Source organism: Magnusiomyces paraingens, assembly GCF_902498895.1.
Source record: "Magnusiomyces paraingens strain CBS 517.90 genome assembly, contig: contig1, whole genome shotgun sequence".
NCBI classification, from domain to species: Eukaryota; Fungi; Ascomycota; class Dipodascomycetes; order Dipodascales; family Dipodascaceae; genus Magnusiomyces; species Magnusiomyces paraingens.
In genome coordinates this window covers 659,677-676,304 of record NW_022474067.1, presented here as the reverse complement: position 1 = coordinate 676,304, position 16,628 = coordinate 659,677, and the positions used below count along the sequence as shown (strand labels likewise).

Here is a 16,628-nt window from a genome sequence, read left to right as displayed (position 1 = left end):
CATTTTTTTTTCTTTGGATCTCAAAAATGACTATTTTGGAAGATATAATTACATTTCGTCTTTATTGAAAACATAATGTCGTATCCTTCAAAACATTGGCTCGATGGTCTAGAGTCAGCGCAACTCAATAATACCCCGTCATCGACCGGTGGAAGCTCCAATAACGGCAATAACCAAACCAATATAGACCAAAACGCTCAAAAAAACAAACCATTCTTTTCTAAAATAAACTGTCCCGAATTTTATATTCCGTCAAACACTAATGAACTAATTAATCTTAACTCACATCCTTTTAAACCACAGCTATGTCCCGAAAATAAAAACCCAGTTACGAGTTATTCGAATATAATTAATGGAATCGAAGGAAGAAATATTCCAATCAACGAAAAAATTCCAAATATATTGAGCGATGTTGACGAAGCGTTTCTTGTTAGATATTATATTGAAGTAGTTGCGCCCACAATGACAGTCTTTTCAGTAGAAATTGCAGTATGTTTTTTTTGTTTGGTTTTGTTTGGTTTTTAATGAACGATAACTAATTAGGTATAAGTATACACACATCATTCCCTGGGTGGGTATGCATGAGCGCTGTGTATTGAACTCTATGATAACATTGTCCTCCCTTAGTTTTGGATATCGAAGTCCAGGTTTGCTTGATAGAGAAATATCTCACCAATATAAAAAAAAAGTTATGGATGAAGTCTATGCAAACTTGGATCAGTCTTGTACTGTTCCACGACGGCTTATGTATCTTTGGTGTCACTGCTGCATGGTTCTTCATGGAATCCTAACTAATACCATTTATGAAGGTGAATCCCAAATTAAATCTATATATCAATCATTATATGAGATATCCTTAACTCGAAAATCAGTGCATCAAAAACAAATATTGAAGGATGGGAATCATGATCTATTCATGTATTGCACATGTTTCATGTTTACAATCGATATTGGTGTAAATAACCGAGCCTGTACCAGTAGTCTGGCCGATCCAAACTTTATAGAGTCGATTTCGAACTATGAACCAGAACCTCGTCCATACTCTAGTCAATGGTGGATATTAAGAATACACGTCATTATATCGCGTATCCAGTTTTTTGCATATAACCAAAATGTCCCCACAAAAGAAGAAATGCAGTCGAATGTCCGGTATAAAGCTTGGGAAGCAATTTTACACGACTTGACCGAATATGAACGGACACTTCCACAAACACTTAGGCCCTACTCTGTCACACACAAAAATCCAGTCTTCAGCTTTAAAAACATTCACGTCACTGATGAAAGCGCTTTATTAACTAATATATTATACCATTCGGCATTTATCTGGATGTATCACCTCCAACCGGATTTAACACCAGATGAACTGCAACAGGTTCCGCCTTTATCTCTACCACATGCATATTCTATTTTAGGGTTATTAATTAATTGTGAAAAACCGTAAGTTTGTTTTTATTATATGTCATACATATTCTAACTTGAAGATAGGACTCTATGGATGATCACATTTTGGACACATAAACAAGCTTGTATTTGTCTTGAAGATGCCGAAGCTCGAGAGGATGCACAAGAACTTAGTCGAGAGTACGAATGGGTTACAGGATATACATTTGACATGCACTGGGAAAATATTTATGCTAGATGGCGAACAATTGATGAATATAAGAAGAAGAAAAAAAGGCTGAAGAATTTTACTTAACTTCAACTTGAAAAACAAAAAAAAAAATCCTCATCACTTGTATTCCATATAATGGAATAATGAAATGTTTCTTTAACGTATCATTTTTAACCGATATTTTATAGTGTCTTGTGTTTATTTTACTGTGTTTAGGTTTAAATACCACTTGTATTTTTATTAACTTATTTATTTTTGTTTTGTTTTGTTTTAATGCACTGAATCATGATAATTAAAATTTCCCTTTTTGCGAAAAATTGATAATGCAAAAGTCAATGACAAATTTTTTAAAAGAAAAACAATTAAAATTTTTCAAGTATTGGATTCAAAGTCAAGACTATAAATTAACAAATGTGTTTTTAAAAAAAATTATAAGTTTTTTATGAATTTTTTTTTTAATATTCATATAAGTAATGAGTTGTTCCAAACATTGGCTTTCTTCAATGGAAGATCTTTATAACAAAAAAGAGAAAAAAAAAAGCAAATTTTCCAATAAAGTTTCTAATGAATGTATTGAAAAAAATGGTGCTAATCAAGAGCTTAATAATTCATCCACTTCTTCCACTAGTCATCTAACTCAAAAACAACCGGATCATGGAACTTTCAATATCTACGTCAAGCCCGTTACATGGCCTGTTCCACATATTAATACAGGATTCATCCCAAAAGACAATAAAGAAGAGTTTGCCTCAACGTTTAATAACTCGTTGAAAAATAGCATAGCCCCTCTTGAAAACTATCTTTGTTTACCTACAATCAATACCATTGCAGAAGTATCTACAATATCAAAATTGTTAAATTCAGAAGACAAACTTAATGAACCAAAACCCTCAATCTTAACAGATTCCGATGAAGCATTTCTTCTCCGTTATTACATTGAATCTATTGGACCATTTATGTGCACGTTTTCCGCAGATGACTTTGTAAGATAATTTTAGGTGATACCAAATTATTTCCTTCTAACGTTTTTCCTTTAGAATTTACAAGTTATATCTCACTTGGCTTTAAAAGAGCGAATGGTTTTGGATACAATATGCTTTATATCATCAGTAATTCTTTGCTTTGAAACCCCTGGTTTTATCACTAAAGAAACAATCGTATTTTATCATGAAAAAGCTATGAAACAAATTAATGAAACCATTGACATGACAAAAAACTACAATAGAAAACTTTTGTCCACTTGGTGTACTATGTTAATTCTTCACTTTGACCTGATAAGTGTTTCTAACTTAGCTGGACAAAACAAGATTCGTGAAGTATACAGACAGCTTCATGAAATTATACAGCTACGTTCTGAATATATCAAAAAGCAGGCACATGAACTTGGGAAAGGAAGCGAAGATTCAGGTCCTCAAGATATCTTTATACCCTGCCTTTGTTTGATTTTTGCAATGGACGTCAGTTATTCCCATCGTACTGGAAATGTGGGTTGTTTTGAGCCAGGTTACTTTCGATCACTTATAGACTTTGAAAATCAACCCAGAATGTATTCCCTCAACTGGTGGTCAACAAATTTACTAAATTTATTACTGGAAATGCAATGCTTTATTCACGACCAAAATGTTCCCACCCAGAAAGAAGTGATAGAAAATGCACGTTTTAAAAGATGGAAAAAACTTTTCAATATTTTAAAAGAGTTCGAAACTAACTTCCCTCAGTCATTGAAACCGTACGCAGTAGTATCAAGATATGGCTCTTCTGGATTCCCAAATGTATTTACTGTAAATGAACATCTCCTAGTTCCTAATGTGTTTTATCACGCTTCTTGGATAACTCTGCTTCACTGTCGACCAAATATGACTGAAGACGAGATAAACGCGGTTCCACCAGGGTGTTTGGATCATGCAATCAATATAATCGGTTTGCTTAGAAACTGCGAAAGCACGTATGTAAACATAACCTCATGTCTTTTTACTAATAACTAACAAGTTTATAGAACAATATGGTTCATTTCTTATTGGACTCATATGACAGCAAGTATGTGCCTTGAAGACCCCGATCATCGCAATGAAGCTATCGATTTCAGCCGTCAATATGAGTGGATGACAGGATGTTTGTTTCATTTACGGTGGGAGTTTGTTAAGAAACGATGGACACAAATAGACTCTTACAAAAAACGTAAGGCCCGTCCAAAATAGGGCTAAATGTGGTGGTTGAAAAAAAAATGGGAAGATTCATTTGTAAAACCAAAAAATAAAAATGAAAAAATAAAAAAAAGCTTTGATTCAAGAAACTTTATAACGCTGTGCCACGCTCGAATGCATCGCGTATATCTTTGGTATATTTATCATAGTGACGCGATAACTTTTGGTTAAACTGCTTGTTCTTTTCGTTGATGTAGGAGACCATCTCGTCATCGTCATTTTTCTTTCGTCGTTTCATACGTTGTTCGTCTCTAAATTTGTAATGTTAATATGATGTTTAATAATAAAAAAAAAACTTGTCTACTGACCCTTTCTTGAGATGATTTACAAGATTGTCGACAACTTTTTTAGATGGCTTGTGAGAAAATTGGCTCAGAGAGTCCTGAGATGTTGTAAGAGAGCCATCCATATCATAAGCAATGATTTCGCCATCCTTTCCTTCAATAATCATTCCCTTACTTTTTAAGGATTCTATTTTCTTTTCATTATAATCCTTAATATCTGGTTGTAGATCTTGTAAGTCTTTCAGATATGCTCTCTCCGCAGCTGTAGTATAGTCCGAAAATTTTGAAGTTTTAACCCGCTCGCTTTTTTCTTGCTGCTTTTTGTCCCAGTTTTCCGACTCTTCAATCGTCCAATCCCACGCTCTTTTCCGTTCAAAATCTTCTCCCTTTTCTTCAAGTTCAATCTTCGATAGTTCCAACTCTGCCTCTTCCTTTTTTCGCTTTTGCCGTTCTACTTGGCTGTAATCAGTGTGTTTATTGGTATATTCTTGATGAGTATCCTTCCTATTAGCTTTTGCTGATTCCATTTTTTGTTTCCTCAGTTGTTTTAATTTGTCTAGTCTTTCTTGTTGTTTAGAAAGAGCTGTTGGTGGCTCTGAACTGGACGTTGTTTCATCATCAGTTTGTTTATTTTTTTGTCGAGTTTCTGATTTATTGTCAGTTGGTTCATGTATTTTTCGTTCACTGCTCATTCTTGGAAATTCGAAGTTTTGGTCAAATTTAATTAATAATTATTAGTGGCAAGATATATCAAGATTGCAAGTTTTGTATATATCAAGATGTTTAGAAAAAGCTTGCTCATAAAGTTTGATAAAAGAGGCAAAGTTTTTTTATTCTATTATATCAAAATTATGGAAGCTATTTACCTGGTGCATTTAATTTATAACTTCTTACATAATATTACAATTTCTTGTAACAAAAAATTATCATGTTGTGTAATCCTATTCTTTTTCACAAGCATACAACCGTTCACTTTGAACGAACAGATTCGAATGCCAATAGATGCATTATTCAATTCTATAAGATGTCTAGTGTTGATGATATTTTTAAAGTACGTTATTTGGCGGACATTATCATAAAAATTATTTTTTATTCAAAGTCAAGTAATCCAATGGCTAGTTTCGCAACCACGTTAACAAACAATGTTTAAGAAAATTTCTAACATGCCTACTGGTAGCAATAGAGCAACAGTTTTAAAGGTCAAAAGCGAGGTTTGAGTGACGATTCCCATCAGAAACCATCTAAACGACCTACATTATTACATGGAAATGAAAATGAAAATGATGAGGACTATACCAGTACTGTTGACAAGTATGCTTTACTAAACCCTAAGGAACGCGAGATTCAAGAATATATTGACAGCCACGAAAATGATTTCCACGGTGTGAGTATTCCGTTACCCATTCATATCAATTTTTTACTGACTATTACGTTTTTAGCCTGAGGTGTATGATAAAAAGTTTTTAACAAAACTTCTTGTGCAGCTTGAAAAGGCCTTAAATGAGAATACACAACAAAGACTAGATCATTTAAATGAGCCCGAAAAGTAAGTACATTTGATATAATGATTTAATATTCTAACAATATTTTTTTTAGATTTTTTGAATCCGAAAATAAATTGTATAATTCAATTCGTCAACTCTCCATCATTAGTGAAACAGATTTGTACGATGAACTTGAAAAGTCAGGGAGTCTCGATACCATTGTGTCTCTTATCACACATGAAAATATCTCGGTTGGTACACAGACTCTTCAAATTTTAGAGGAGCTTTTTGAGCCCGAAAATGAGTGCGGTGTTGATGCTATGAATAAATTGGCAACTGCTTTATTGAAGGAGGGCTTAACCAGTCAAATTACCCAATTTCTGAACATGACGGAAAAAGAACAATATGAAGGATTTTCTAACCTTTTGAACCTTGTTTCTAATATCACCAAAAACGATGCAAACATTGGTATTCGAATTTTAAAGAAAACTAAACTACTTCAGTGGTCAGTTGAACGTTTTGCACCAAAAGGGGATGGCAAAAGTAAAGAGGATAGCATTCCAAACTCCATCATTTACCACTTTGCAGAAACCCTTTCTGAACTGTTTATTTTAGTTCCTAAAACAATCGCAGTTTTTGATAAAAATGGTGTTGAAATGCTTTTGCTGCAACTTGCCACTCTGAGGCAAATTGATTCACTTCACAGCGAAGAACGAGATTTTTTTCGGGATGTTTTTGATATTCTGGTATCCGCTGTACGTTATCCTTGGGTCAATGAAGCATTCCAAGAGAATGAAGGGATAGAGTTAATGATGATGCTTTTACAAATTAAAAGAGGCGCAAACAACAAGTCTGATACAGAGGATGAGGGTGATGGAAATGGGTGGATTAAAGCAAATGTTTTAAAAGTTTTGGCTGAAAGCACAAAAGGGTTTGCATCTACTGGGAGTCAGACTTGTTTGTCGATAGTTGAAAATGGTGGTTTAAAGATTTTATTTTCGCTGCTACGAAAGGTAAGTTTATTTTTATTTTTATTTTTTTTATTTCTAAATACTAACTTTGAAAAGAATAAAAGAAAACCATTTGTATGGGAAATTTTGACTATCTTTGCTAGTATGCTTGAATGGTTAGAGCTTGGATCTAAAGAACGAGATAGGTTCACTGCAAAGTTTGCCGAAAAGTCATATGAGATCGTCATACTAACTACTAAGTATTTTCATAAAACTCAGTTGTCCAAAAAAATCACCGCAAATGAAGAGGAAAATGAGGATGAGATTAATGAGAACTTAAAACAATCTTCGCGGCAACATACATTATGCGTTATATTGGCTTGGTTGATTATAGAGTTCGACGAGTTTAAAAACGTCATTGTAAAGGAAGTTTCTCTTTCTGAGATTAGGAACAGTTTACTGGAATATTTAGAAGAAGTTGATTTTTCTAGCGAGCAAGAAAACAAGGAAGATGCATCAGAAAAAAATTCTTTTGATAAGCTGGTGATAGAGAGTGATAAAGTCACCAGTGATATGTTAAGAGTTCTCATTTCACATATAGAATAATTGAAGATTTCATGTTGGATTAGATGATAAATTAAAAAATAATAATTACAAAGTTACATTAGACATAAAGTTCGTTAAAATATTAAAGACTCACTTTGTAGACTTTATATTGCCAATTTATAATTAGCAATGAAGTTAAAGTGTGGTGACTGGGTCAATACCACTTGCAATATTGCATTGGTGCATTAGTCTTCGCTCACCAGGAGCAAATTGTCCAGTGACACTATGCAAAACCCCTTGATTATGGAAAAGAGCCAAATCACCCTTCTTCCAAGCATGGACATAAATGTTTGAGGGGTTGATGGCTGGACGCATTAAGCGGTGAACTTCCTTTCGAGCATCTTCGAGCTCAAGAACCTTTCCATTAGGAAGGTGAAGTTTATATACACAGCAGCCATGCACCTGTAGATGGTGGCGGCCGGTAATAGGGTTAGTCCAAACCATTGGAAGCTTTTTGACTTTAGATTCCTCCCACTCTGGAAGACTTTCAAATGGTGTTTCTTTGCCTTCAGAAACCATTGTCAAACCATCGCTAGTTGCACGTGCGGGTGAAATAAAAATATAAGGGTGGGGTGCATATTCGACAGTGGTACCAAGGACCATTTGTTTATCTTCCTCAGAAAGATTTTCAAATGCATTGACAGTAGACATAAACGCAGTACCAGCCTGCGCAATTTCAATTTCATCTCCTGTATCTTCATACTTAATTTTCATAGTCTTGGTGGAGTCAGGAACGTGGATTCCAAGAAGGGTGGTGCACACTGGGGGGGAGAGACCATAAAGAGCCGAGTCAATATGCCAACGATAAAAACGAGTGTAACCATCCTCAACCTCCTTATCAGTAAGAGGTTCATTGTGAAAATCAAAATGAGTAGGGTGTCTCAAAGTGATTTCATCCATACCACAATGATCTTCAAACTTTCCCTGTCCCAATACTTGAACCTGTGGCTGGTAAGGAACTGAAACACCATCGCGACGAAGAACGGATTTGTTATGACGGAACTCTTTAGCGTGGCCATAAGCACCTGCACCACAAGTTGGGTCCATTCGCTTCGTAAGATTGTACTGGGAGGTGGGGTGAAGGTCTTCCATTCCAGGTATAACAAGAACACTATGAGTCAACAGTCCGCTCTTAAGTTCGTCAAAGTCTTTGTCATTTAAAAGAGAAGGATCAGTAACTCCATCTGGAAGGGTGACAACTGCACCAAGAGGAGCACCTGGAATGGGAGTGAATTTGAGACTAGTATTGGAATCAATGACATCCGAAGGAAGAGAAAGGGTAATTGTTGATGTTTGAGGGGTAGCAATAGCGGCCATTGTTAAAAGTTTATTAGAAGCAAGATTAAATTTAAAATAAGTTTGAGCAAAAGAAAAGAGAGGATAACGTTCAATAATTAATAGTATTTGGTAATGATTAGAATGGTAATAAAAGGTAGAAAAAAAGCAAAACTTAAAGAAAAAGAGAAAGGAAATTTAAAGAAATTAAGGGAGGATTTTGAGATATTTATATCTCAATGGAAAAGACGGCTGATCAGCAAAGAAGACAAAAAGATGATGCTTTATTTACTTGTTATCTGGGGAAATCTATCGGTAATTCCGCGGTCACTTCCGTATATTGAAAATGATAAGGAAAAACATCACGACATTAGAAAATAAATCTGGTTACTGCAGCAAGTTTGAGTTGAAGGAACACCCCTAGCGGATATGAAGACACCTACCTACGTTCCAGATAGATATCATTCTTATCTAAACTAGCTTCTTTGACAGTCAGTACAAAATTGAAATATGAAATTGAAATTGAAATTGAAATTTTATTTAATTATTTAATTGTTTATTTTGGATACTAAAGGACTTTTATGAATGATGAAATGACTTTGAATTGCTTTTAATTTGCTTAAAAGGGCCTCGTCATATTACAGTGTTTGAGTGCATAATGTGTGATATCATAATAGGCAATCAAAAATAATCCTCATGTTTATTTTTTTTTTTTGCTTGCAAATCTCCGCATTTTCAACTTTGTATCCTGTTATCTCATCTTTCTCAACCTGATTCAAAATGAACTGATATTTTCCATGAGCCATGACTCAGAACAATTGTTTATATTTATATAATAATTTTTTTTGCTACACCCGGAAGAGACCGAAAACATTAATAAATCTTACAATATTTCCTTCAAGATAGACACAGCAGGAATATTTCCATTTTAGGTTTATTTAAGTCTATACCAATATGCTGCTTTTGACAGCTTCAGGACATTAAAACATACGATTCTAATCGTTTCCTCGGTGCTTAACATAATGACTATTAAGTCATAGTAAATACCAAATTTTATTTAAGAGAAAATATTTTTTTATTGATACACAGTCGTATACAACACATCATGTCATCTAGTAGCCAAAAGCAGCAAGGGCCTTGGAAGTCTCAGAACCCTCAAGAGACTTCTCAGCAGCAACGGTCTTCTCAATGAGAGCCTTCTTCTTAGCCCAGTAAGCAGCAGACTTGACCTTTCTTCTCTCTTCCAGACGCTCGACAACGTCCTGGTATTGCCAGCCGACCTCAGAAGCAAGTCTGCCAACAGTAGTGTACTTTCTGCCAGGCTTGAGTCTAAGGACACGGAGAGCCTGGGGAACAACAACACGCTTCTTGTTGGTGTAGGCAGGGGGAATACCCTCGTACACCTCAAGGTTCTCAAGAGCCTCCTGGCCGCGGGCAGTCTTGTGGGGAATCATACCTCTGACAGCCTTGTAGAAGATGCGGGAAGGAGCGCGGAAGTGGAAAGCACCGCGGGTCTTGTTGAATCTGGTACCCTTGCGAAGGTAGGCGTGGTATTTCAGCTTAGCGCGGAAAAGCTCGCCAGAGATGTTGAGGGCCTCAGCACGGACCACAACAACCTTCTCACCGTTGAGGAGCTGCTTAGCAACGATAGAGGCAAGACGACCAAGAAGGTGTCCCTTACCTAAATACTTGTTAGAATGATTTTAAAACATGAAAAGAAATATAATGACAGCAACACAAATCGACTTTTAAATTTTAAAACTGATTTAAACCAAAAGAAATTGTATCATAAATAAACAAGTCAAATATAAACAACCAGGGTATATGTTTAAAATTAATAAAATAAATAAAAACCGTTTGCCATTATGATTGTTCAAATAATTAAAATTTAATCGGATATCCATCAAAGTCGTCTATGAAATCAAAAAATCATTATCATTAAATCAATAGTGAATAAATAAAGTATCGACTGTCATTATATTTGATGATCATGATGACATACCATCAATAACGACAACAGGGTAGGAGCTCATTTTTGTGTTGATTAGGTCGACGATAACTGTTGTATATGGGTCGATGGACAAGGAGGTGGAAAAGGGGAGGAAAAAATTTTTGAAAAAACCTAAGCAAAATTGGTGGGAGTACCCTCTCCCCAGCCAATACTGGCGTACAGAGAAATTTTACGACTCGGCTGATGCTCAAAATGGTAGTTACCCTAAACCATGTAATAACAGTTTTTTTTCTGAAAAAAACGTGACATATTTCCCACAAGATTTTTGATTTCAATTTAAATATTACACATCAGTCTCAAATATACCCATAAACAAAAATGATGACTAATAACTAGTGACTACTTAAACTATAACCCTAAAATAATCTAGGGCTTTAAACGAAAACCTCACCTAAAATGGCAGACATTATTAAATGAACATGAGTGTATACCTGTTTTGGAATGAACACTGCTTGGAAAAAGCCAGACACTTTATGAAAATGTTTCTAGAGCCGTTGACGTCTCTATCAACAGAGATTTCCATACAAGTCACAATGGTAGACTCGATAACTTACTTACACTCAAATACTAGAGTATCGAATACTTATTGATTTTGTTGAAACACTACTATTTTTAAAATTTCTAAGGTATTCAAGTTAACTATCGTCAGTTTTGATCAAACCATGATTAACTTGGAAACATAAATACGGCATGTCTATAATTTTAATGTGTAATAATCTGTTCAACTTGTAATCTGATGAATCAAATTTGATGAATTCCTTTTTCAAATTCTAGTTTAAAACACCAGTATTTTGCTATCTTAAACCAGTTTTCAAATTTACTTTTGGGATTAGATTTTTTAAACGTAGATACCTAGTTTTTATTATGAAATTCGTTTCTTTAAAAAGTAATGTCATCATTTTCGTTATGAATAAACTCAGCCGTATATAATGGTCATCTCATCAACCGTAATTTCATCCAATAAAATATTTTTGGTTAGACTTCAGCACATAGTAAAAAAAAATAAGTAGCTCATCAAACTGCTAAAATGTAGTTGCTAATTATTCTGGTCAAAAAGAAACTATATTAATATCTGGTTTGAAATGAATAGATTGACATTATAAATTGATATTGTTACTCAATATTTGTAGAATTCCAAAATAAGACGCCTAAAAATCTTGATTTTAAAATGAATAGGCTTTTGAAATTAAATACACAAGCTTATAATAAACCAACATATTTAGAAGCTATTACCGAATATTTTACTAGCAATAACCGGATTGAGAGAATGAAAGAAGCTAGACCAGCAAACTATTTATCACTATTGCGACTTCAATTTTACTCAGAAAAAACTGACAATTTGACCCATCTGATTCTAAAACATATTAGTGGGCCTTTTTAAAATATCATGTTAAAATGAAGGATAAATAGTTTTATAAACAATATATCTTTTATGCAACAACTTTTTTGAATGAAAGTGGCACAAATCGTCAAAACACGTTAAATATCAATCTGATATACTAATTCATGCAAACTATGGGAGAAAAAATACGAGATTAACTAGTCATTTACATTAATGCAGAATTTTAACTGAGAATATTCATGAATAGTATTTCTTTTTGATATGTATATAATGAGTATCTACTATCACTCTCTCACCCACTTTTTTCAACCTTGGTGTTGTGAAGATTTATTTTAAATAGTAATCAATTTTTCAATATGTCTATTATAGAGTCTTATGAAAAAAAGAATAGAATAAAATAGCATTTGTATGTGAAATTTACCATTAATGGCCCACCCTTAGACAATGAAGTGTAGTTATATAAAATATTTTTGTATGACATACTTTATATTGTCAGAAAACATTGATAACTTACATCAATTTTTTTAATAACATAATATTGTTGATTATTAAAAAAAAAGTTAAATACTTCAAATATATCTGTAAATTAATATAAGTTATTTTGTAGAAATTTTAAACTATCTAGATTTAACTATGAAAAACAAAAAGAATATATGAAAATTTATTAATAATTCTTACAAGATTATTTAAAAAATATTAAAATTAAGTAATGGGTCACGGCTCTGTATGAATTAGGTACAGATATGATTTTTTAAGCTACAAATAGCAATTTGTTTTTGGCGGACATAATTGAAATTTCAAAAAGAGCAGCCCAAGTAAATACAACAATTTGAAATATTTTTACTAAATCTCATGGATTTAGTAAACATTGGAAAATACTTGACTTAAAAAGTGGAGCCTTTACCTGGTTTAATAAATAACCAGGTATTCCATTTGCTACCTTTCTTCATAATAACTCAGAGTTATTTTATATTGAAGTTATTCTGTCATAAATTAATTTAAAAATATTTAAGTAGACCAAATCTGACTAATAAGTATTCTATTAATAAGTCTATTTCATTATGAATGGAAAAGAATATTATTACAAATTGAGTCTTCTATAAATAACCAGGCAATTATTTATTGTTTTTTCACAGAATAATTTTGGTCACAACCTTATATTAGGTCTTCCAATTTAATAATTCTAAAAAAATGAATAATAAATTTTTAAATTTAAAATAAAAAAATGGTCATTATTATATTGAAATATACTGATAAGTAAATTCATGAGAAGAAGCGTCTTATTATTTAAATGAATTCCAATACAATATTTAATAACTATTTATGAAGCTTTAAATACTCTAGTCCAACTTGGATTCAAAAACCTTTTTTTTTGGTGCAGAATCATTTCCAATTCATAAGTCCAGCAATGCTTTCAAGTTAGTTGTACTGAATATGTATTGATTAAATTAATGATTTTTTTTTACAATTAACTAGACATCTGACATTAAACATTTAAGCGTTTTTTTTAATAAACATAAGTTTCGCGTGTATTTACTTTTATCTTCAGTTATGCCGCGGACCCCTTAAAGTTACATATAAAAGAAATCTATTTTAAAACTTTAAGATAAATATTCAACTTATTCTCTCCACCTTAATTTTATTGGTCTTGGGACAATTAGATATATTTGCTTTTTTTCATCAAAGCTATTGTTACTGTTTCAATCATTCAAGAGAACAAAAAATGAAATATTTGTATTTATTCTATATCTAAGGGGAAAATTTTATAAAAAGATAAAAAAAAAGATACTATTCATATAAAAATTAAGATTAAGAATTGCATTATAAAATATTTTTTTGAATTAGTCTTACAGAAGAAAAAGATGGAAGATAAAATGATCCCTCTGCACATGGTTTTGATTTGAAAATCCTAGAAGACGTTTTTTCTAAGATAAAAAAAACCGCTACATAATGACGTCTAAGGTTTTTTAAATGAAAATTTTAGTTTAAATCTCAAAGGCGGGTTGCAAAAAAAACTTTTTTAGTTTAGAATAGTAAACGATAGTAAAGGTTGGTAAAAATGTAAAAGGCTAAACTACAGCCTCGACAAAGATAGCGTGTGATGTAATTGTTTAATAGACTTAAGATTGATTCAAACGATAACCGTAAAATAACTGAAAATTATGGATTCCTATACATTTAACTTATATGTTCAAGAGAACGAAAAAACTTTATTTTATTCTGCATATTGTAAAACTTTTAAGTTTGTAAGCCAGCTGTGAAATAGTATGAGCAAAAAAATAAAAAAAAAACTATCACTAATATTTTTCTCTCACAGAAGAACTAGAATTCAGTTTTTTGGGTTACTTTTTTTAAATCCCGTAAATAAACTTTACATTACTAAATATTCTTAAATCCTCCAACCATGTTTAAAGATGCCCTTCAAGTTTCGCTTACTTTTCTATATAAACATTGAAATCCCCCAACTTATCCTTCATTTTTTTGACCTAAAATTATTCTAATATATACTTTTTTATTACTTTTCCTTTTTTCCCCAAAATATGCTATTATTTTTTATAGTTTTTATTTCAAAGACCTTTCAATAAAAACGAGAAATACATTTCACCAACTAACAAACCACAATATTTTTTTTATGTGTAAATCCTACATAGGATAAATATGTTATCATCATTAAAAAATTCTTCCCATAGCGGTTCGCAAATCGATAATCCCTCTCACTCAAAAAGCCAGCTTTCTGTTTTGCTTAACAAATCCTTTTCGTCTGTTTATGACACTCCAAAACTTGAACAAAATCACTTATTGCAAGGAAACCAAAGAGACACCCATCAAACAACTCCACCTTATCTTTCTAACAAGTTGAGCACTTCTCACTTGTTGCAGATGCCATATTCTCCCACATCACCTCCTATTGTAACTTCTGAAGATGCCAGCTCTCCACGACTTGGAGTTTCTCAAAATTTTACAAATTCTTCTCATACATATCAAACAGCCTTTTCTAGTTCAAATAACCAGAAAACTGCTTTAAACTCTTTTCTTTTAACTTCTTCATTTGAACAACCAAAATCGCCCAATTCACAAGGTCTTTTGTTTCAGACAAAAAGACTTCCCGAGTTGCCATCTTATTCTCATTACACAAGTCAGACAGCAAGTTCAGGCTCACCTAAAATAAACTTAAATACACATTTCAAGCCCAATACAACAATAAATTGGGATTCTTCCAACAGAAAACCCACTGACAATTCAGACTCTTTTTCACCATCCCGAAATTTTTCTGGAAATGATCAATTAGATCCAATAAAAAATTATGATGGTTATGTCCAGACACAGAACTTCTATCACAACAATTCAGTTTCTACTTCATTCAATAATGGTAGTAATTCATCTAATGGTTATTCTCAAGACAACTTGACTTCTGTCACTAGTATTAATATGACTTCAAATAGTTATGTGAGTTCTCAACCAACCGGTAACTACTCACAGAATCAAAACCACCGTCGTCATTTACATAACCAGTCTTATCAACCTCAATCACAGCAACATTACTATTCCTACTCCGAAAATCAACATATTCCCCGTCAGACTAATGATAGTTTGGCATTTCATGCTTCAAATTCTCATGATACTGCTTTGAATCATTCTCAAGCTCCTTTTAATCAAAATTATCCTTTCGATAGATCATCATCGGTCTCCCGAAATCTTGATATTGCTCAGTCATCAATGTCTTCTAACTATTCGAGTTATCCAAACTCTTCACTTGCATCAGAAAACAATTCAAACATGAATCATAGTTCTGGTCCCTTATCAAATTCTTCCCAAATTAAACAATTAGAATCACCACCTTCTACATCAGATTTAATGTACAACACAGTGATGGCATCAGAATTGGGACAAGAATCATACATTCATCATCCTGTTAATCACAATCAGTCTTCTCAATATGAACCTAATCCGATATCCGAAAACGAACAAAGCCAATCATATCAAAGCTCTTGTTCTCAAAATATTCTTCCACCACCACCATACATATCAAATCATCATCAATTTATGGGCCATTCTTCAATTATGAATGTAGAACAAAGCAACACTTCTGGCCATTCCCATTCAATGCAACTCATTAAGGCATACAATGCTAAAGTACAATTTAAATATCCTAAAAAACATGTATGTGACAAATGTGGAAAGAGGTTCACTCGCCCTTCTTCATTGAAGACTCACACTTTTTCTCATACCGGAGAAAAGCCATTCCAATGTGATTTTGAAGGATGTGGAAGATGCTTCAGTGTTGTTTCTAACTTGAGAAGACATAAGAAAATCCATAGTTCTCAACCTCAGTTGGAACAAACGTCTCATATACATCATCCAGACCACCATCCGTCGCACAGTTCTCAAACGAATAGTAATGAATATTTAGATTCTATTGATAGATAGCTGTCTTATAATATTTCTGTATAGGGATAATTGTTATAATTATTTTGTTTAATATCTTCAAATAATACTATTAATTGTATCAATATGGATGTTCAAGTTGGTTTGCAGAATTCTAAGATGATGTCACCATCAGAAACTGTTGATAATCATATATTAGCTCATTACGCTGATATTTATAAAATTCATTGTTTTAATATATAAATTTAATTGACTCGGAAACTTGCATTATTGCAAATTCAATTTTGAAAAGTTTTTCTAACTTTTAAATTTTTAAAAAAAAAAAAACATAAGGAAAGCGATTGTATTTTGTTCTGCATTAATTTGATGGCGGGTGGCCAGTCATCGAATGATAATACTTTACCCAATTACTGCCAATAAGCTGGCTGTCATGATGCCGCATAAAATAGACTTCGAACATACTGCCCACCTATC

General features: G+C 32.9%; 6 protein-coding genes across 6 annotated transcripts; 3 read left to right on the top strand and 3 right to left on the bottom strand.

Annotated features, from left to right (window-relative positions):
• Window positions 1-691: 691 nt before the first annotated feature.
• Window positions 692-3,810, top strand: SAPINGB_P000225 (uncharacterized protein; the record flags this gene model as incomplete). Its single annotated transcript, XM_031994949.1, has 5 exons — window positions 692-1,437; window positions 1,486-1,581; window positions 2,241-2,595; window positions 2,650-3,557; window positions 3,609-3,810. The coding sequence occupies 5 exons, from the start codon at window positions 692-694 to the stop codon at window positions 3,808-3,810; spliced, it is 2,307 nt and encodes a 768-aa protein (XP_031850840.1).
• Window positions 3,811-3,907: 97 nt separating this feature from the next.
• SAPINGB_P000224 (uncharacterized protein) lies at window positions 3,908-4,627 on the bottom strand (the record flags this gene model as incomplete). Its single annotated transcript, XM_031994948.1, has 2 exons — window positions 3,908-4,067; window positions 4,125-4,627. 2 exons carry the CDS (start codon window positions 4,625-4,627, stop codon window positions 3,908-3,910), a joined length of 663 nt encoding a protein of 220 aa, XP_031850839.1.
• A 401-nt stretch (window positions 4,628-5,028) lies between these two features.
• Window positions 5,029-7,140, top strand: SAPINGB_P000223 (uncharacterized protein; the record flags this gene model as incomplete). The annotated part of the gene is made up of 5 exons (XM_031994947.1): window positions 5,029-5,151; window positions 5,284-5,484; window positions 5,540-5,646; window positions 5,697-6,597; window positions 6,652-7,140. 5 exons carry the CDS (start codon window positions 5,029-5,031, stop codon window positions 7,138-7,140), a joined length of 1,821 nt encoding a protein of 606 aa, XP_031850838.1.
• Window positions 7,141-7,275: 135 nt separating this feature from the next.
• On the bottom strand, window positions 7,276-8,457 carry SAPINGB_P000222 (uncharacterized protein; the record flags this gene model as incomplete). Its single annotated transcript, XM_031994946.1, has 1 exon — window positions 7,276-8,457. One exon carries the CDS (start codon window positions 8,455-8,457, stop codon window positions 7,276-7,278), a length of 1,182 nt encoding a protein of 393 aa, XP_031850837.1.
• A 1,070-nt stretch (window positions 8,458-9,527) lies between these two features.
• On the bottom strand, window positions 9,528-10,448 carry SAPINGB_P000221 (60S ribosomal protein uL13; the record flags this gene model as incomplete). The annotated part of the gene is made up of 2 exons (XM_031994945.1): window positions 9,528-10,096; window positions 10,418-10,448. 2 exons carry the CDS (start codon window positions 10,446-10,448, stop codon window positions 9,528-9,530), a joined length of 600 nt encoding a protein of 199 aa, XP_031850836.1.
• A 3,978-nt stretch (window positions 10,449-14,426) lies between these two features.
• Window positions 14,427-16,196, top strand: SAPINGB_P000220 (uncharacterized protein; the record flags this gene model as incomplete). The annotated part of the gene is made up of 1 exon (XM_031994944.1): window positions 14,427-16,196. One exon carries the CDS (start codon window positions 14,427-14,429, stop codon window positions 16,194-16,196), a length of 1,770 nt encoding a protein of 589 aa, XP_031850835.1.
• Between the last annotated feature and the right edge of the window lie 432 nt (window positions 16,197-16,628).